This window comes from Pagrus major, chromosome 11 (assembly GCF_040436345.1).
Source record: "Pagrus major chromosome 11, Pma_NU_1.0".
Lineage (NCBI taxonomy): Eukaryota > Metazoa > Chordata > Actinopteri > Spariformes > Sparidae > Pagrus > Pagrus major.
This window is the reverse complement of record NC_133225.1, coordinates 14397607-14419099: the sequence shown is the minus strand read 5'-3', so window position 1 is coordinate 14419099 and position 21493 is coordinate 14397607. Positions and strand designations below refer to the sequence as shown.

At 40.7% G+C, this 21493-nt stretch overlaps 1 protein-coding gene across 3 annotated transcripts; it reads right to left on the bottom strand.

Annotated features, from left to right (window-relative positions):
* Nucleotides 1–76: 76 nt before the first annotated feature.
* Nucleotides 77–19775, bottom strand: shc2 (SHC (Src homology 2 domain containing) transforming protein 2). 3 transcript variants are annotated; one of them, XM_073477133.1, is made up of 14 exons: nucleotides 19660–19775; nucleotides 16407–17200; nucleotides 11921–11991; nucleotides 9298–9358; nucleotides 8847–8966; nucleotides 8413–8466; nucleotides 8156–8207; nucleotides 7759–7885; nucleotides 6625–6805; nucleotides 5667–5760; nucleotides 3714–3887; nucleotides 3266–3594; nucleotides 2983–3134; nucleotides 77–2858 (listed from the first exon to the last, which is right to left on the bottom strand). In XM_073477133.1, the coding sequence occupies exons 2-13, from the start codon at nucleotides 17154–17156 to the stop codon at nucleotides 3006–3008; spliced, it is 2142 nt and encodes a 713-aa protein (XP_073333234.1). In that variant the 5' UTR covers nucleotides 17157–17200; nucleotides 19660–19775; the 3' UTR covers nucleotides 77–2858; nucleotides 2983–3005. The 3 variants fall into 3 exon arrangements, with proteins under 3 accessions (XP_073333234.1, XP_073333235.1, XP_073333233.1); XM_073477134.1 differs by having other exon boundaries at nucleotides 16407–16667; XM_073477132.1 differs by lacking the exon at nucleotides 19660–19775 and having other exon boundaries at nucleotides 16407–17204.
* Nucleotides 19776–21493: the final 1718 nt, after the last annotated feature.

The following is a 21493-nucleotide window of genomic DNA, read 5'->3' as shown; positions in this document are numbered from 1 at the left end:
GGAAAATTGGACAGCTGGGCATTTGCTGGCAGATGCGAAGACTCAAAAATTACAAAATACAAATTGGATTGTACCCTCTTTTTCAATTAGTTTTATTGACAAAAAGCCATTAAAGTTAATCAAAGAGGAAAAGATCCAAGGAATTCCTGAGAAAGCAAAAAGGAGATGTGAAATAATGAATCTTGGACCTCACCAAACGTCTTGCAGCTCACCTCATCTCTCTGTGCATTCATGAGGCTGCAGCTAAGAACAGCGGGGTTAAAGATATGTTGCTAATGACAGAGAGAAATGCAAAAAAAAAAGCATATGACGTACCTCTAGTAAGACTTTAAAAGCATTAAATTAGCAAAAATGCAGCCAACGAGCAGAAATACTCGAGAAATTAATAAAGTTTTACATTCCCCTGAGCCGGGACAAATAAAGGATTTAATTTCCAGTCCAAATCCCCTGTCTTTTACATCAATCACTGTAGACTCGTGCTATTAATGGCTAGTCTGTTTGAACAGAAGATTCACTGAGGAGATTGTTGTAAGGGACGCACATGAAGACGACAACAGCCATGACACAATAAGACAGTATTACAAGTATAACAAGAGCAGCTTACATGACTGTTCTCAAGTATAAGAGCTTAATCAACCTGAAGTTTGGTCAGTCACTCATTGGCATTGCAAGAAAACTAGTGTTTTGCGTGAGGAGCATAAATGCACATTATATACACTCTGACACAAATGCCTGTTTCTGTAGTTATTAAGGCACTGAAGTGGAGAAAATACAGGCGTGGTGGGTATACTGAGTTTGTATGCAGAGTAGTTGTTTTTAACCCCAGACAGGAAGTAGTATTGATCTGAGTACAGTCTGACCAGTAATGTTCACAGGCTTATACAACACATACAGCACGTCTTTAACAAATTATGAACAGCCCTTACGAACACAACCCAAATGACAGATATTTATGGTAGATGTGATAAAACGTTGCATTTTTAAGACAATGTACCGTATGTCCACATGGATGTCTATATTACGAGGAAGCCGGGAATGGCCATGCTTGCAATTTTTTTTAACATCGTTATCTCAAGAAAACTAGTTAATTATTTTGTTATCTCAAGAAAACAAGCTTTGTTAATTTTCTGAACAAGGTAATCATTTTGTTTTTAAAAGTGATGTAGACGTAAGGTACAATGGGGAAATAATCACATAATGGTGCATCAAAATTCATTAAATCTCAATGATAAACCAACATTTCTTGGTGCAAGCTATTTTTTTTAGCACATATTTCACTAATTCTGCTATTTAAAAAAAGTGATCAATCAGTAGTCATTTTAAAAAGTGGTGGAGACCTGTCCCCAGCGTCCCCGGTGTGAATGACACCTATGGTCTTACTACTTATAATGTTAATCAGAGCTCACATGTGCTATGCCTGCATGACCAGATGACGTCGTGACAACTGTAGCAATTGATTTAACCTGAAAATGTCATGAAGTACCCATTAGTGACTGAACTGTAGACTGAACTTCAAACTTGCAATCTTACTGATTCATATACACTCTTTAACATTTAAACACTGAGTAGTGTACGTAGTTACTTTTCCATTTTCCCTATCAATGCCAACAAGAAGGTTGCAGCCTTCTGGACATTAACGCATCTGCTTTAAGTTGAACGCTGTATGTCAGCCTCTCCCTGACAATAATTATGCACGTACCTTAATTTCAAATCATTAAGGAAATCATTCTTACAACAAATAGCAACAGTTCATAGAAAGTTCATATGGTTTGCCTTGAAACTTCCAAACTGTCCTCACAGAGCAGTGTGTGTATGTCACAGTCCGCTCGTATTAATCTTATAAATTGTTTTTTCAGGATAAATTACCTTGTTTTCAGCCTGTTTTCTCAAGATAATGAGATCAATTAACTTGTTATCACGAGGAAATGAGCTTTGTTATCTCAAAAATAATAAAACAAATAACTTTTGACCTCTAGACAACGGCATTAAAACAGTTATTGCAAGCACTGTCGTTCTCACCTTACATAATCTGGAGGAATGCATGTTTTTTTCAAAAGTGAGATGTAGTGCCTCGATAATCATCGAGAGACAAAAAAAAAGAAGAAGAAGAAAAGGCAGAAGAATGTGTGGCTGTTATATAAATCCAGCACTGAATCATGTTCAGCGTGTTTCCATTGTGCCATCGAAGAGTCAGGTGCTGCAGACCTGTGCACACGTAACAACAAACAGTCTTTACATTCCAATGAAACAGACATTTCTTCAACTGTCTCTTAAGAGTCACAGTATTTTCATTTCTTGCATTTTTTACAGAAATGAACCACTGAGTAACCTGACATCTTTTGTTTTCTAAACAGTATCTGTACCAGATAATAAGTGACAGTTTTGTTCTGGCGGTGTCTGTTATTTGTTCGGTGAACAACCTGTGACCGGCTGGTCGGGTGAGCCGTGCTGTACTGGAAGCACTTCACTATTACAGACATAGTAGGACATGACTCGTGCAGGAAATCCGTATGTGATCTCCTGAGGTGGGTCCTCTTGAAACAGTCGTGGCTTTCATTTTTTGACATGAGTTGACAGTTTTCTGGCTCTGAGTCAAACTGTGGATTCTGGTTGGTTTGTTAGCCTGACAGCTGCATACTGAGGAGTTTATGACGGATGAGAGATAGTTCTGTTGACCCTGGTCGGCAAAAGGCAGAGAAAGTACAAGAAGATGTCAGATGCCTCACTCTCCTCCTGAGCAGAACGGTTCATGGAAAGAGAGTATCAGAGGTGTCCTTTGTTCCTGATAAATATCCATCTGGGATAAATGTTTCCATATTTGTGTGTTTGTGGTTTTTGCATGGGAACGCAGAAATCACCTGTGAAAAATAGAAGATCTGTCTATTTATTGCATCCAGTAAAAATTCATACAGTATATTTTCTTTAAAACATGCATTTTTTATAGTAAGTATCCCTTACACACGTTGTATACTGCATGCTTACCGTCCCATGCAGGGCCAGGTGGCTCACTGTTTCCTCCTGACCACCTGTTTGAGGTGCAGCTCACTCTCTGCTGCCACAATAGGCAGCTCATTCTTCAGGTGGTATGAGATAAGGTGGCTTATGCTCTCAAATAACATGTCTTTGGTTCGGACCTGGATGGAGGACAGCAAAGAGTGTTTCCAGAATTAGAGAAAAAAAAAAATTGCAATGAGAAGCAGTGAAGCTATAATAAATATGACTATTTTAATAATTTTCCTCCATTAACTTGAGGAGTCAAACTCACCACCCCCTCTGGGTCCACCAGCAGTAGGTGTTTGGGCAGGCCACAGTGCATGCCGGTCAGCACATACTGTCCCTGGTTGGTGGTGCTCTCCCTCACCAGGAAATCTCCATCCCGGACCAGGAGTCTCTCTGCGTCCCGTCTACTCATGCGGCTGTGGTACCACGGCTCCCTGCGGAGCTGCTCTTCATTTGGAGCCACAGGGGCTCGACGGCGTGGAGGGCTAGGCCACTGGTCCTCCAGGACGTGGACGCCTCCGGCTGCAGCAGACACACTGGACCCGACAGCTCCGCCACAGGCCTCATGGAGCTTCAGGGCGTCCTCAAAGGGCCCTACAGAGACAGGTTTCACAAATACAAATGTGGTCACTAGACAATATTTTCAACTACAAAAAGTGAGTTTATCCTTATTATATCTGTCAGAATGTGTCCCCCTAACTCTCAAGGCTTACTCATGTCAAAGAGGTCTTTTTTGGGACTGTCGGGTGCCCTGGCCCCTCTGTATCCTTCAGGGCCCCAGGAATTCAGGTTCTCCAAATTCTGGGTGTTGACGTACTGATGCTCCTCATAATCTTTGCTGCCTGGTGGCTGACCGTCTGCACACAGGTAACCATCTGATGTCAGACCTGAGGAAAACCAAGAGTTCTCATTACACATACAAATACATTTACCTATATATATATATATATATATATATATATATATATATATATATATATATATATATATATATATATATATATATATATATATATATATATACATATATATATATACATACATGTATATTTTCCTTCATGTGCAAGTTTACTCTTTATGTTAACATGTTAACATGTTCTTCGTGTGTGTGTGTGTGTGTTTGTTGGTTTCTTATTTTCTGTCACCCTCTAGTGGTCATAACTTTAAATATTGAATATCGACATTTGTCAGACGCACAATTATAGTGTGGTTTATTGCCATAAATTAGCTACGATTATGAGGCCAAATACATTAAGTATAAAGTGGATGTGTAATGCTGATGTCATAATTAAAGACCTATTGCATATAGCCACTAATGAGAAGACAGCTCAATAGTTACAGCATATGCCACATGATTTAACACAAGACTGAAAAGTCTTTAAAAAGAATGAAGGAAGCTTCTCACAATGTTATGATATATAAAATGTTAACGGCTGAGTGTTTATTGTAGACTTCTACCACTCAAAAATGTGTCTGAACCTGAAGCCATTATATAATTATATCAGTTGTTTGAATATTGTATTATCATTTTCATTCTCTGCTTATTGGAACTGTGACAACTCACTACTACTACCCTTCTCAACTTTTACCACACTACATTTTGGAAACCAATATTGTACTTAATAATAGTAAATAGTTTTTTTGTATTTTTTTTTATTACAATCCAGTAAAATTATACATATTTTTTTCTGAAATGGGCCACTCAGCAACACTCTCTACTGTAATAATTTCCTTTCCTTTTTGCACTACTTGAGTCATATGGCTGATACGTGTGTCCTTTTAATTTAGTAAGATTTGGAACGCAGTACTTTCACTTTAATTTTTACACTGTGATATTACTGTTTTCAGTTAAGTAAAAGATATGACTGCCTCTTCTACCACTGGATGCCACACTAACCTGAATGAAAGATGATTTATAGAAGCAAAGTTTGACTGATTGAAAAGTTTCGGTACATTTAGTGGATAATAAATTAAGCTTGGTTATCTATATTCTAACTTCATTATGAATGTATTTATATGCCAATACAGTGAAAGTGTTGAATATTGATGTAATTTTTAAAAGATTGAAAGGCTAAATAACTTAATATATTTTTTAATGTTATTGAAATCAAATAAAGGATTTCTCCTGAGATGAGGACCATTACAGAAATCTGTGGAAATAAATCCACTTTGTATCTGAAAAAGAATGGGGTGGTCTGCACTACATTCCTCCGCAAATTTAATAAAAATAGTCTCGGAAGATTAACTATCCTAATAATACGAATGGAATGCAGAGAATCTTGAGGACGCTCCAAACCTCCCTCCTAGTGTGTCTTGAGCCAAGTCTTTTATCTGGAAAGCCATCCTGATTCAAAAGATCCCAAGAATCTTAATTCTATCAGGGTGATCTTGAGAAGGGTCCAAAACAATGTGCCAGAAGGCAAGTAAGTATCATTCAGGGCACAAAGTGAGGTGACGACTGGACTTGAACCCCATTTTACAGAGAAAAAAGTAGACTCACCCTTCAAGTCCATCGAGAAAACATTCAGTTTATTCTCCATTAAAGCCTCTTGTTTTGCTAAACACTTAAGCTCTGTATCAACTAAGGTGATAAATCTTCTCTCTCATACTCTGGTGAGAAAAGTGTTCCAGATGTTATACCTGTGTACCGCCACAGGGTGTCTCACCTGAGCCGCCCGTCGTCTCAGTGTCCCAGTGAAGTTCATAGCACAGCTGACCAGGGGGATAAAATGCCTGATCCCTCCTAGCAGGAGACCCCATCTGCAAACCCACAGACAGACCAGAAGAACACATCCTAAATACATTTGTATCTTCATACCTGAATGGACGACTCTCTCATGTCTTGTCCCTACATAATGCAGTTTTGAAGCACTCTATTTGAAACACTAGCTACAGAGTGTCACCATATGTAGAACAAGCTGCAGGGAGAGAGCGATGATTTCTCTCACCCAGTAAGCACCAGAGGAGGTCAGGGCTCTTTATCTAATCACATCTATCTCTGGCAATTAAGGTGCAGGCACATCAGGAGGACAGTTATGGAGTATATTTTCATGCTCCTGGTGTGTAATTCCATGTAAGCAATACGGGGATGGAGCAGAAAAACACATCAGTCACTGGTTTATGAGGGAGGTATGGCTGTCATTTTCAGGTAAAGGTTAGTCATGCATTACTTGATAATGACCAGATGTAGATGTGATTACATCTGTGATAGTATTAGATGGTAATGTAGCATCTCACGCTCACATATTTGGCAGCACTGGCAGGCTAAGACTACCACAAAAGGGTGTGGGTCTTATTTCAACATTGGGGCCGACTTGGGCTGGGCAATATATTGATATTCCTGGTTCTGTAAGGCTGCATTACAATAAACTGATGTCATTTTCTGAACTTACCAGACTGTTCAACTTGTTCTTATACACTGATGATTGTTTATCAAAAATCTCATTGTTTTAAAGGTGCAATAGGTACAAATAGGCCACTTGTAAAAATCCATACACAAAACAAATAGGGGGCAACATATCACCAGAGTAACTGCTAACTGTAGCTGCCAGTAGCTAGTTAGTTTCAGTTAGCCGCTCATCCACGACCTGACCTTTCCAACCAAAATCACGGCCGTAGACTCACCTGTGCTGCCGTCTTGCTCTGTGGTTGGGTGTGGATGTGACCCAGAAGGGCTCCACTCGACCTGAGCCTGGAGTCCACCACTCCCCCAATAGGTGGCTCCTTCCCTGGGATGCTGTTGTAGTAATCATGATCCGAGAAGTCCTCCTCCTCCCCCCACATCGGCTCTTCTGTCCTGACAGACCTTGAGGACAACATAGGTGTATACCGTAAGTGAAAGGATACATTTTATGCCGGACCACAACTTCAACTGAATGTCTAAATACATACATAATCAATACCACAACTTCTGTAATCTAAGCATTAATTATGCGTATAATTGTGTTTTCATTATTACTTTTTATAGTGATATTAATAGTGACCCTAATGATTTGGGTTCTCAAATGGATTCAGTCCGATCAAATGACATCTCCACTTCCGAAAGCGATCTATATGAATCTGCTGGAGGTTTATATAGATCCCCAGAGCTGCTGGCAGCAGGAAGATGTCATTTGCAACCAGAATAGAAAACAGTCTGAAGTTCCTCCTGTGTCTGCAGTGGCATCAGTGCAACACCTGAGGTTTGGTCGAAGGGCTGAGAAGATCTGTGAGGATCAATATTATAGGATGGATTCTGAGGTAATACAAGAACAAACTATCATGTCTCTTTGTAATAAATAACAAAGGAATCTGAGAGTTGTCCAGTAGATCAGGTTTTTGAGGTGGAGAATGTAACTTAGATCTTTTATACAGGATGCCCGGTCAGTGTTCTCTTCCTCTGGGTGTCAATCATCCCAAAATAGCATTTGATTCTTCCCTGAAATTTGCTGCAAGTGTCAACAAGTTCAAAGAAAAATGAAAATTCAGTTATTTTCTACTCACTCCCATTTTGTTGAAAGTCGGGTGAAGTTTTGTTGTCCACAAAACATCGGTCTGACTGAAATTTCATTTTTGGGTCAACTGTTCCTTTAAAGCTTTTATGTACTGTACAAGTTGTATTGTTTTTTTTATCTTCTATAAATCATAGAAGTAGTGTAAACGTTTTTTTTGGTATTATGCTGTAGGAAGATACTTTATACTTGTTTTTCTAGTTTTAGAAATATGCTGGCAGGATGCCACATATTTGGATGACAGTGACAAAAACTCTTGGCATGTTACCTCTCCACAGACGCCATGGTTTTGGGAGGACTGTGCAGATACTGTTTGAACTGCAGCTCGAAGGCCTGGCCGATGGTGCTGATGACACTCTGGGCTAAACCATCTGAGCACTCCAGGATATGACACGCTGGAGGAGACAAAAAAAAAGAAGATGGTTTTTCCAGCTGCCACATACTTTTGGGTTTAAGATCCTGACTTTGTATTAATTCCACTATTTTATTTATTTATTTATTTTTGATTGTATCTTGCTTAAAAATATTAGTAATTTATCTTCTAAACCAAGAAATATGTCATAGTAAGTTCTACTTTCATATCAGGAATAACTTGATTGTGTTTCTAAACGAAGGATATGCTATAATGTAGCATGTTTAAAAAGCAGGAACTTTTCAGGGCATACCTCTCTGATTTACTGGGTCTTTGGCCACATACGCGACATAATCAGGCGTGTCCTGCAACAGACAGGAGGAAACATTCAATTAGAGCAGATAGATTAGACCTATGTAACTGAATTAAAGCTCCCATTGATCCTTTGGTCATGAGTTAGGAAACCAGTAAGATGGAGTCTAGTCAGATATGTGCAGTCTGCCAAAATGTCCATTTCAACAACAACAACAACAACATAAAGGAGAGGATGCAGTTTAACGCTGCACTCACTGTGTCTCCCCCAGAGGCGAATGAGATAGACTGCATGGGATGGTGCGCTATCACCTGAAAGAGACAAATGGAGAAAACAGAGGCGGAGGTTTGTCTTTATTCTACTTTTATACAGAGATGGAAGAAGTATTCAGATCTTTAAAAGTAGCAATACTACACTGTAAAAATACTGTTACAAGTAATTCAAAATCAAGTTAAAGTACAAAAGTATTAGCATCAAATTATACTTAAAGGGCCCATTTTAAAGTATCAAAATCACTTATTATGCAATTTGGCTAATTTAAGACTCATGTATATCATGTGTCTAATGTGTTTGAGGTCAGGGAGGAACCTTCTTTGCATCAGTGATAGACAGTAACACTTAATTTAAGACAATGTAACCAAATTATCAGTCTGATCCTTGGACAGGTGAACTTGGTGGTTTAGCGTCATACCTGTCGTGTGGTGGGGATAAGCAGACTGAGGCCATCTATGGAAATATTGACTGCGATACTCATGCCTGCAAATCGCAGGTTACTCTTCCCCATGACAGACTGGAGAGCTTTGTTCAGGGCCTTCATGAAGGAGAGAAAAAGGAATACAGTGGAAATACAATCACATATTTTTACATTCATTAAAAGAAAAATGTAATTCCTTAAAAACTTATCATTCATCATATCACTTATCATATCCTATACTTATCAGGGGAATTCAGGGAGTATCAAACAAGGTGTCATGTGTACCAAAGTCAGTTTCATAGACAGTCTTGAGGTTTTTTTTAAATCACTGTGCAACAACTTCATGTTGTTCCCCAGCAGGAAAAAAATATATTCCATTTAATAACAATAATGAAACATAATGAAGTATAATGAAACATGCACAGTAGGATTAAATTTTACTATTTACCTTCTTCCTCCATGCTCCCTTTCCGCCTGGCACAGCTTCACACAGCCTGTTGATGGCTTCCCTAATTAGGGGAATGAACAGAGGTCAAAGGTCAGACTGTAGTGGGACACACTGGCCACCGATCAAATGGCTAAGAGGACACATTTATAATCGAACAATCACACTGATTCCTGTTAACTGTGCAGCTGAATATTAACGACCCAGTGGCATCAATCTGAGGAGATAAATGGAGATTAGGGGTTTTACATGTTGAGCCGGTGTTTAAAAAAACTGCTGCATCACAGTGATGGAAAAACCTGAGGTTAAACATGAACAGAAGCTCTGTGTTCCCTCCCTCGGGCTGAGGTTAAAGGTCATGGACCCATCACAGTTCAAAGGTCAAGAAAAGGTTTCCAGAAGGTTTGTTGGTTTGTAAACGCGTTCTTACCACCGTTGTTCACGGAGCTTACAAAGAAAGCATCTACCATCATCAACAGTGTTTATCAAACTCATGTTAAAGTCCCCGTTGAATCGTAATTTGAGCCAAAATAAAGCGTCCAGCGTCTGTGCAGTTCCACGTCTTCTTCTGCTTCTTTACGGCATCATTAGTCACCTTTATTTTCCACAGTGTGATTCTCTGTGCAGATTTGTTACCACTTTGCAGTGAAGCTGCCATAACTCCTGGGAACGGCTGCCTAATGGGCGTTTAAAGCTTCTCTCCCCTGTGTGTGTACACGCGTGTGTGTCTGATGGCAGGAGTGAGGCATAATGTGGATTTGAGGCTCGCGCTCTCGCTGCCAGGGGACAGCGGGGACAGCAGTCAAGAACCCAGCTGCCCCTATCAAGTGGCTCGTAAATATTTAAAAAGCAGCGTCCCGCACCCCGTCTCGAGTAAAGGTCTTCTCAGGGATTTTTGAAAAAAACACCACGATGTTGGAATGACTCATGCTGATGAGAGGGCAGAGCGGGGAGGATGAGGGAGGAGAAGGAGGAGAGAGATGGGCTGTTGTTGTTGTTGTTTTTGTCTGCAGCCTCAGTATCTTCCCTGCTATAAAATGCCAGGCCTCATTATCAGTAGTGTTGCTGTGTAACACGGTGACACAGACAGTGCTGTTGGGTGAATGCACTTTCTTCAGCTCCAGCAGCTGAAGTGCATTTTTGAAATTCTGACACACATTGAATGTTTTTCTGGAACTAAACATCAGCGAGCTGTAAAAAAAAAAAGAGAGAAAAAAAAAGGCCAGCTCTGGATGCATAATAAAGGTTCTGTCTTTAAAGGTGCACTCTGTAGTTTTGGGATACTGTTTATGCCAAACAAAATAAATAACCTCTCTTCGTTTTCATGACTGAATAAACTGAGTAAACAAACTGACCTTAAATGACAATACACAGTTTCATACTGTTTGACTTTGTTTATATGTGGCGGACCCTGCCACCTTTCTAGCTTCAAAGACTGTTCTGGACCTTATTTTCCTCTGAGAATGTTTGTATTTTTACCTCATTGATATTGTAAATATTAAAATTCTGGGTTTGAATTTCTTCTCCAAAACTACAAAGTGCCCCTTTAAAATACTGTTTGTTTGCTAGAATTAATTAAGACAGTGAATCATTGATTTTTTAGTCTTGTGGGACAGATGGCTGGTACCATGTTCCCCAAGGAATCGGAGACCCAGGCCTTGTGTCGTTAGTGTCACTGGAACATTTGGATGTCTGTTTTAAAGCATATGCTACATATGCTGCAGTGAACATAAACTATGGGCAAACACAATGAAAACCAAATATAAAGTCAAAACCGCAGGGACGCAAAAACAAAACACATCTATCATCAATGCACTAGACCATAATGATGTCATACTACAGCTTACTCTTCGTATGGTTTCTCCCTTTGCTAATGTTTTTGTTTTGAACTCTCCTCCTCCTCCTCCTCCTTCTCCTCCTCCTCCTCCTCAAGAAGTTACAACCGCAGACATTATCAAGCAGGGCGCGTTCATGGGGACCACTGCAGCTTTCCATGGTCATTAGCAAACATCATCAATAATAGATCTCCCCCTCTATCACTCCATCCCTGCTGCCTCCTCCTCCCCCTGCACTTAAGCCTTGGATGCACGGTGGGCTCCGATTACTGCCGATCGATCGTGGAGGAGAGAGAGGAGGGTGAGAGACCGAGAGGAGGGAGCAGGGGGAGCACAGTTCTCCCATGAGGCCGAGGATTGCAGAGAACCCTGCTTTTATGACAATAACATCACATGTGGGGCATGAAAACATGCCGGCAGAAACATATTTAGTCCCCTGAGGTTTTAAACATGAACCTGCAGCCCCTGTGCCACTGAGCACATATGTAGTTTTGTTTGTCTCTTAACTGGGACAAACACCACTCTGATTCACATTTTTTATACTTGCATTGGCATTTCCACTGCAGCTGACTGAGCTGGGTTTGATGCAATGAACAACTAGAATTTCAAAATTGTGTTGATGTCGATGAAACACGCTACAGGTGTGACTTTTTGTCATTCACCAACTCTAATTTACATGATAATAAGAAAATGACAATCACTGTTGTGGTTTGATACTTCAGTAAATCCTATACATCTTGGATCAAATTCTCCTGACTCATCACTACCAATAGAGATGGTCACCAGCTTACCTCGTCACCTGAGTCCGCGTGGTGAAGTCCAGGGAACGCATCGACTTCAGTACTTCAATGCAGCCCATGTACTGCAAAAAGACAAACGAGTTTTAAAATATGATGATGATATATTTTGGTGGAGATTAGAAGCTACTTTCAATATGACTATGAACTTGGTACGTGACATATTGTTAGGTCAGTAGTGACAATTTTTCAGTTGTACAGATATAAAAATCTTTTTAGTCAAAAAATAAAAGATTAGCTATCTTAAAAATGTAGGATCACAACACAAGTAAATGCTGCAAAATAATGACCCGCTTCCCAAGTACACTAATTTGCACAGTAAGCACAGTGTGTATGCTTTAATACATGAAGGGCTCCCAAGAAACTGATATGGGGGCCTTTCTTCATCTATGCAGAGAAGATCATCTGCCCTGTTATCCCAAAATAAGATCCCATTGAATCTTATTATTGTTTTTTACTTATCCATGCATTTTTTTCTCTTCTTTATTCTGTCCTGAGGATTGAGGTTATTGTGCTTACTGTGAGATATGAAATATGACCAAGCTGACTGTTCCTGTAGTTGCTATGTATTTTGATGTTTTGTTTTTCACTATACTACTACCACATGATACTGTCACTCACAAGTGCTTGCAGTTTGTGCGTAAAACACCAAAAAACAAAGTTTGTAAAATAAATAAATAAAAAGTATCACCGTTGCATGTGGGGTGAAACTTTAAACTAGTATGTCAGCGGCAAAAATCTAAAGACAACAAAAAGAGTATTTATGTAATCGTCTATTGGTGCGCATGACTATTTCTATCAATACATCCAGATCTAACTCAAATCCACATATAGGCCATTAAAGTGTACTCCAGCCAGTAGCAGCCAGCTGAGAAGCTTCTTAATGGCTGTCAGGTTGAGGTGCTAATGGCACCTTGACTAGATTAGCGGCACTAAGAGCTCCAAATCATGGACAAAAGGCAGCTTCTTGGGCCTCAGGGGGATGCTAAGGGTGTGAGCGTGTTTGTGGATACAATCAATATTAAAAGTATGTGAGGATGTCGTGGACGTATCTGCATTACGACTGTGAGGTTTACATCTTTACATTTCTGTAATATCTATACAGTAAGATGCAGGGCTGTAAATAAAACATTCATCCAACATGTAAGTGAATTTTCAAAGATTTTAGAATGATGGGAAATGAGTTTTCACATTTTTGGGGATAACTCGAAAAAACACTACTGACTCTATGTCTACTGCCTTGGTATAATGTAACATTTATATAATAATTATATGTGAAAACTACCCTTCTGACTGTAGCACTTTTACAGCATTGATTTAAATGAGACCACTGATTTTGAAATTATTAGTGACTGCTATTGCTGTTTTTCACCTGTTTGAAAAGACTTCTCTAACAAGAGCTTCCAGGTTCATAATTTTACCATGGGTTAATACTAGAATAGGTTTATATGCTTACATTCTGTTTACATGCTCAAAAAACACATCGGTTTTCTTATATTGTCCCGTGCAGCAGCACTGTATTTGCCCTCTGTCTGGATCGCACTGTTTTAGCTCCTGTCTCTTTAAGGCCCCTGAATGCCCAGTCTGCTCTGACTGGTCAGCTCACACGCCTGAGCCAGCACCGCTCACCGTGTCTCCGGTCGGCTCTGTCGTGTTTTCAGCTTCCAGTTAGCTTCACTTCTACCACGAATAAAGCCATACATTATCAAATTTGTGACATGGTGACGTAGTGTGATGTCACAAAGTCACAGAATTAAAGGCGTGACTACTGACAAGGCGTTTCAGGAGCAGTGTTTTTTTGTGGGAGAGAGGCTCTTCTTTTTATTTGGTGCAGACTTTGGGCTTTTTAACTTTCAAGACCTTTTACATGCACAAAGACCTATAAAACACACTGAAGGAAAGGATGAGTGGGTCCCTTTATATCTCATACAAAATTTAGTGAGGTAAAATGCTTCAGTTTAGTGAGGTAAAAGGCTTCAGCAAATACATGTGTTTGTGATTTATGGACTCTATGGGAAACTAATTTGGTGCTACATAATTTACATTCTCTCCGACAGCGTTTTGGCTCAGTCATATTTAGTGCAGTTTCCAGGATTATTAGTAACCACCACAAACAGCAGACGGACAACACGGAAGAGAGAGAGGAAGAAAGAGAGAGAGATAGAGAGCGAGAGCAACCTTTGAGCCTTGGAGCTTAATGAGCCTTCTAACCAGATTTGGAGATGGGGGGAAGTCTTCCATCAGGAAAATTGTCTCTCTCTTTTTTCTTCCCCTCTCTCTGCCAATGCCCCCATTGTGACACACTCATCTGCTGATACAACGCATCCCCTCTTCTATCACCCTATCTGTACTCCTATCCTTTTGGCCAAGTCTCCAACATACTCTTCCTAGGAAAACAGGGACATTGGCGTTCCAAGAAGCATTCCTCAGAAATTGAATAACTCTGGCGTTCAAACTTTGTTGCATCTTGGCTGCCTTCTTTGAGATACATGACAGCTTGTTTTATTGTTTATCAATGCAGAAAATGTCCTAAACCAAGTTTGTGAGCTAATATTTCCTCATTTTGCTGGGCAAGGTCAGGGAGCATGCCTGTTGTGTAAGGACGGATGGGCAGATACTGACAACTGGATGTTGCCAAACAGCATCAGCAACATACAGTCTTGTCTTGTTTGTTTGTGAGAGGTAACACTGAGGTGCATTTTTCATGTTGTGGACAGTAAAGTCTAATTTCATACTTTAGTGCACTGCTCACAGCAGATTTCAGGCCACAGAATGGACTCACTGCACCATGAAAAGACCTTTCTGGAAACTGCACCAACAGCAATATAAAACTATATTACAGACATTCAGATTTTAAAGAGACATTGTAAAATGATAGCAGTGTGTGGCTGCTTTGGCAGCCGTGGGGCTTTGTTTGATGGCTGCTGCAATGTCCTGGCTGTCAAAGATGGCAGATGTAGGCCAGACACACAGCCTGACAAAGAGAAAGTGTAAAGGAGGGAACCAATACGAAGAATCATATTCGTGTCTTTCCCAGCAGAGGAGTGACTACGTGTGACTGAGAGACGGGGGAGGCACTGAAACAGAAATAGAGGGAGAGAGAGCCGTGCACTATGGTAGCTATGCTGATTAAAAATGGCACAGCGCAGCAGAAATCTACTGTCACTTTGACACTAATACATGCACTCCTCCCCTGCATAGATTTACCACTGAATTGCATGTGTAGTGCTGCTTTAGCTGTCGTGGAATGCATCTCAAACATTAGCTTACATCTAAAATGATTGCAATGCACCTCCAGATAAGCTGTTAAAAGCTCAATTAACTGAGATATCAATCAAATATCAGAGCAGCACTTATTATGTTATGTATCTGGGAAAGCCCTGCATGGTGATGAGAGCTCATTATCACCGGACCCCTCCCATACCGTCCTCTCCAGCATCACATGATGCAAATGACTGTGATTAACTGTAATTGAATATAGGAATGAATGGTGCCTGTATAATACCATTAGTACGTGTGCTCGGGCCCCAGACGGGGCTAATCAAGAGCCATATCATTAGTTTGTGGAGGAGAAGGCAGAGGAGGAGGAGGAAGGGGAGCAGTGCAAGAGGGGCGGAGGTGAACAGGCGTGGAGGGGAGATCATTGACATTGACGTCAAGCAGTCTGCTCGGGATGGTAACCCTTTGTAAAAAACAAATCATAAGCACGGTCTGAGTCAAAGATGTTTCATCAGGGGACACGATTTCCTTTTTATTTACAATCATTGTTCTCTCTCTCTGTGCCATCCACTTCTTTTTGTATCCTAATTTTTATTTTGACTAACAATAACACAGAGAGTTTGTGTATTATTTTGTCATTAAAACGCACTATGATGACACTAACCACGATAAAGCTTGGGACTGACTCTGCTGAAGGATTGTAAATCACACTGACTGGGTGAAATCTTTGCTCGAGTGGATGTAAACAATCCTGAAACCTCACAAAGAACACCACTCCCACAAGCTCACAATGGGAGCTCACATGCAAACATATACTATAAATACAGATGGGTATTGTTTTTAAGTATAGTACATGTTGCATACGGTAAACAGTGCAGCAAATTAACGATCCCGACTCCAGCCTGCGTACATAATTCCATGCTCTATCTTTCTCCACCCTGACGCCTGTGTGTGTGCTATCCTGACGCAGTCTCCCGGCAGCCACACCAAGCCATCTATCTGGATCAAATTATGTATTCCCCGAGCCCGCGCCACATGAGCTGCATAACAAACTGCCTGGCACTGTGGTGTCCTTTTGTTTCCCACCCAGAGAGAGCAACCTTTAAATGGGATCATTAGTATCATGTGGTTCACTGAGTCCTGTGAGGAGTTAATTAATATCTGGGTGCCAGAGAAAGAAAAGTCATTTCAAAACAAACCCTGATTTAAGAGGATGTGCCTTAACAATGTATGCAACAAAAAAAAGTTGCCACTGACTCACCCTGACTATATAAGATGCCCCTGGTCCTGCAATCTTCTTGTCAGGGTGCAGCCAGCCTTGAGAGGGTTTGTGGATGAAGCTACCCTTCTGGGTGAAGTCCTCTCCCCCCAGCCACATGCCCTCGACCCTCGTCCTGCGGTTCATTCCGGACCTGGAGCTGCTGGAACCTCCAGGGCTCGCCATGGCCTCTGTGGCCCCAAAGATGTGGCCCCCTGGACTGGCAGAGTGTGCTGCTGCAACTGCTCTCTGCCCTCGGATGGCCTGCAGGGAACAGGGGGTGACGCAAACAGGGTCACAGGAGTTAAGCACCGCCGCAAGACTGGCCACTGGGCCACTAGCACTGCTGGCCCTCTGTGAAGACGAAGAAAGAGAGACAGAAGCCTGGGAGGGAGCCGCTGCTGCCTTGCCCGAGTCCTTGCTAGAGCTAGAGCTGGAGCTGGAGTTGGAGGGGCTCCGGCTGAGCAGGGAGTTAGAAAACTTCCACTGGGGCATCTTAGGGATGAGCATGCAGAAGGTAGTGGTGGCATCCTGTTCCCCATCCAAACAAGGGGAGTCGGCCAGGGCTGCAGCACCAGCTGCTGAGGATGATCTGTCACTGGGATCCAGAGGAGGCAGAGGGAGGCTTGGGGTGGAGGAAGGGACCACCGGTGTGGCCACAACTTTGCCGCTCATGGCTAGGCTCTGCATCAGGTCGTCAGAGGAGGTCACAGACTCGTTGCGAAAGCGGCCATACTTTGGCTTAAGGAGCATGCCCGGAGGAGCCGCCCGAAGCAGGAGCTGAGAGGGGGGGATAACTACCAGAGGATGAGGGGGAGGAAAGGGGAAAGGGGGGAGGGGAAGGGGGGAGAGGTGTAATGGATGAAGGGGAGAAAACTAGAGGGAAAATCTTCCAGGTGGAGTCCTATATCCTTGTCAACTGAACGCTGTCTGGTCCTCTCCCGGTCACACACACGCACACACACTGTCCCACTCTCATGCCACTCTCCTCGGTGTCTGAGCTGGCCTGCTTCCTCTCACTGCCTTAGGCAGGCTCGCTCGCATGCTCCCAGTCTCTCTCTCTCTGTGGATGATGTCATTGGGTCTATTAGCCCTGCCCTGCCCGGCTGCTCTCAGACTGTATTAGCTAAAACACATCTGCCTGAACCACCCTGCTCTCAGACACACACACACACACAACTCTAAAGAGCACCGCCTTTTCTTCTATATAAAGGAGGTTCAGCAAATGAATAACCTGTGTCAGTGTACGTTATCTTTAGACTAGGTAAGCTGCAGTAATATTTTAAATCTTTCAGACTGAACAATGCTGTCAATGTATACATTAAGACATAATAAAAACGTGATATTAAGGTAATAGATTAGATGACATCACTCTGGAAAGAATGGTTTCAGAAATGAAGTGGGGTTGACATATTTGCCCAGTATTTGTTCCCCACTATCAATTTATTTTGTATTTTTAATTTATAACTGTATTTTGTATTTTGTCTGTCTGTACATTTTGCTAATTTGCAATAAGCATTTGCCATAATTAGTCTCTTTAAATAAATGTCATGTAATGTTCTGTAGAAAGCTTAAATAAGCTTTAAGCTTTATAAAGATATTTATTTAATCAGGGCTCCAGACAAATTTTTCACATTGATTGGACTGGTGCGTCTAAAAGTTAGGTACATCAGCATAGTTTTTTTTAAATAGTTGCACCCAAAAACTCAAACAATGTGTTGCAACAACACCCACTGACTGGGCTATGATGAAATGCAAAATAGAAACTAGAATGGCACTCACTAGAGTGCATACCTCCGCCAAGGCCCAGCTGTCCCTTTTAATTAATTCAAGCCTGATCTAATATCAAACTCAATGGCCCTGTATCACTCTAAATCTTAAACCACCCATAACTGCTCCAGATCTAGGATCTGCATCAAAATGTACTCACTCACAGATACCAGCCACCTAAATACGCCTGATGTTTTTTTTCATCAAGGACCATGCATTATTCCCTAAGAAATTAAAGAAATTGTTGTAAAATTCCTGGATCTGTCCCTTTATCTGGATCTGCACCGAGAGTTTATGGGGTCTATTCTAGGCCGAGATCCATCCTCCATCCAAGTTTCGTGGAAATCTGTTCTGTACTTTTTGTGTAATCCTGTTGACAAACCAACCAACCAACAAACAAACAGACATAGCTGGAAACATAACCTCCTTGGCGGAGGTAATACAGACACTAAAACATTGATTCAGACCATGAGTAAACAGGGCATGAGTGTCATCCAATTAGTTAAAGTGTATTATGTGTGATTTGATGCATGTATGCGTGTGTGTGTGTGTGTGTGTGTGTGTGGTTGTGTGTGTAATTCCATTTGTCCTGACAATAGACACAAACTTAACAAAGGCAACAATGCAGCCACACTCATGAGGGACTATGTGCCTGAAAACATCCACTCTGTCCCATCTGTCTGAATTCTCTTCCTAACTTCCCTCCCATCCGCCTCCCCGGAGAGCAATCAGCCGTCTCAGCACGATCCTTTTTAGTTCCTCATGCCGTCCTCATCCCCTCCCTCATGTCTTTCCATTCCTCATTCAAATCCTTTCCACTCTCTTTTCTAATTCACTATTTTCACTTACAATTCCGCCTTACACAAAGGGAATGTAAGGTATGCATCAGCGGTCGGGATTCTCGGTGTGACACACAAAGTGCGTTAAGCAGGGATTTGAACTGTGCGACTTTTATTTTCCCTTTGTGGTGTCCAGATCAGGTGGGAGCGAGTGCAAGATGTTTAAAAAAAGAAAGCTGATGTCTCCTATGTCAGGAATTATCCACCATAGCCACAGAGGTTATTCAGTTTGGGAGAATAAAGCAGAGAAAAGTGACATTAAATGCTTAAAGGACAGGTTCAAAAACAAGCATCTGTGAATGATGTCTGCATTGATTGAGAAATAACAGTCAGGGTCATCTGTTATGCAAAAGACAGGGGTAATCTGCTGACTCAATAACGCCACCTCCGCATTCAAGGAAAGGCTCGTTATGTTCCTGTCAATTGTCTCAATTCAATAAAGCAAGTCATTACATCTTGTTTTGTCCCATAATCAGTTTGGAGAGCGGTGTAAAATCCTCTGGTCCGTCCAACGAAAATTGACTCAGTAACAGCACAGTAAGGAAAGGTTACAACACTCATTAAAACATGTTCAAACTGTGCAGGACGATGAATGCAACATTACTAAACCACGTTATTTAAAAAGGTATCAGAGGAAGGAAGCTTACCTATATGTCAGGCTCTGAGGAGAAAGACTTTGATCAGAGGAGCTGTAGTTATGGATGAATAAGAGAATAACTTAATGTCCGGAGACACAGCAGAACACTGAAAAACCTACACACGCACAAACAAATGGCCATCAGAAAGGCTATCATACCACCGCCACTGACATCCCACCTTCCTCCAAACAGCCAATCACTTCTTGTTTGTTTGCTTTAACTTGTTTGTATAAGTTACTGATAAACCAGATGGAATCAGTGCATGTTGACAGATGCACGAGAAGCTGAACTTCCTTGTCTGTCACAAAACAAATAGTTGGTCCGCTAATATACTCTATTATTACCTCATTACCTCAAACCAAACTAATAGATGCAAGAGCAATCATTTGAAGATGTTTTAAATGCTGATACATCACAAGTTCAATCAATGACACGGTGACTTTCTGTATTTGAGGAGTTAACAGATTTACCTCCTGACTTTAGCAGTTTGCATATACAAGTGGAACAAGACATGCTGCGAATACACCACCACTCATTAGCAGCCATTACCTTGACAACAGTGATTACAATTAAGAACAACAGCAATAGGTTACTGGCAACACAGAGAGCTCAAACTATACTGTTTGGTTAAAATGTAAAGAGAGGGTTTGTTTTCAGTGTACTCACAAATCATTGATTGAGAGCAGTAATGTATTTGTGTCAAGCCTCGGGAGAGAATATCACAGGTGACTGAGGCAGTTTTTGGTGTATAGCCTAATTCGATGTCAAATATCAAGAATAAAATCTATTAAGTTAGTAGAAATGTATCAAATAGAAATAAGACAGATCTATTTATATGGTCAGTGATAAAAGTTTATATATTAAAGGTTCCAAAATGAAATCTTAAAGCAACATTATGTAACTTTTTTACCTTAAAATAACCGCTTCAAATGATTTTGAGGGTACAGTGTCTTGTAATAGGGTGAATGGTGTCTCTGTCTCAGACACTTCGCCCCCCTATCACTTGTTTCTGCACTATGTAACTTCAGTGAGAGGGTAGGATCACAGCGTTACATACATGTTTACTTCAAGACACAAGTTTTCAACACATAACATTGTTGTTTTGTTTGTAGTTAGCACCTATATTACGTCTGACAAATCATTACAGACCTGGGATTTGTATTTACGACAGTGGTGTTACCAGATCGCACAAAATGCCAATTTCTACATAATGTTGCTTTAAAGATAAATATATCACTAAAGACTATCTAACAGAATAATAACAGAATACATTATATATAAATGTGAAATGACTTTAATCGGATATAACACAGTTATAACTTGTTTTCCCCCTCAAATCAGCCAAGAGACATAAATAATAAAAATATTATTTCAATAAGACCTGCTCTAAGGAGCAATTATAGGTAACTAATACATTAATTACTTAATGGTGTATTATAATATATTATAGATTACTAATAAATAGCCCATATACCAGGTATATTTTTGCAGTAATGATCCTTTGGTCTCTTAGAAGAGCCAACGTTGTCAGGCGAATCAGCATAATTTAGCGCATATTAGTTTGTTATATTATGTTTTTATATGATTCTCTATAATTGCAATCAAATTAAAAGGGGAAAATACAGTAACATCAAGTGTAAACACAAATTTCAAAACAAATGCTACATTCCTATATTTGTAAACGCTGTATTCTATTAGATTTCCAGTTATATCTTTTCAGATTTGCATTTTCACTGTGTGTAGAGGTAGCCTATGTATGCTTTAGCTTTGCATGCCCACTCTCTTGATTGCTTAAAGGGGCCCTATGTAGTTTTGGAGAAGAAATTCAAGCTCAGATTTTTGA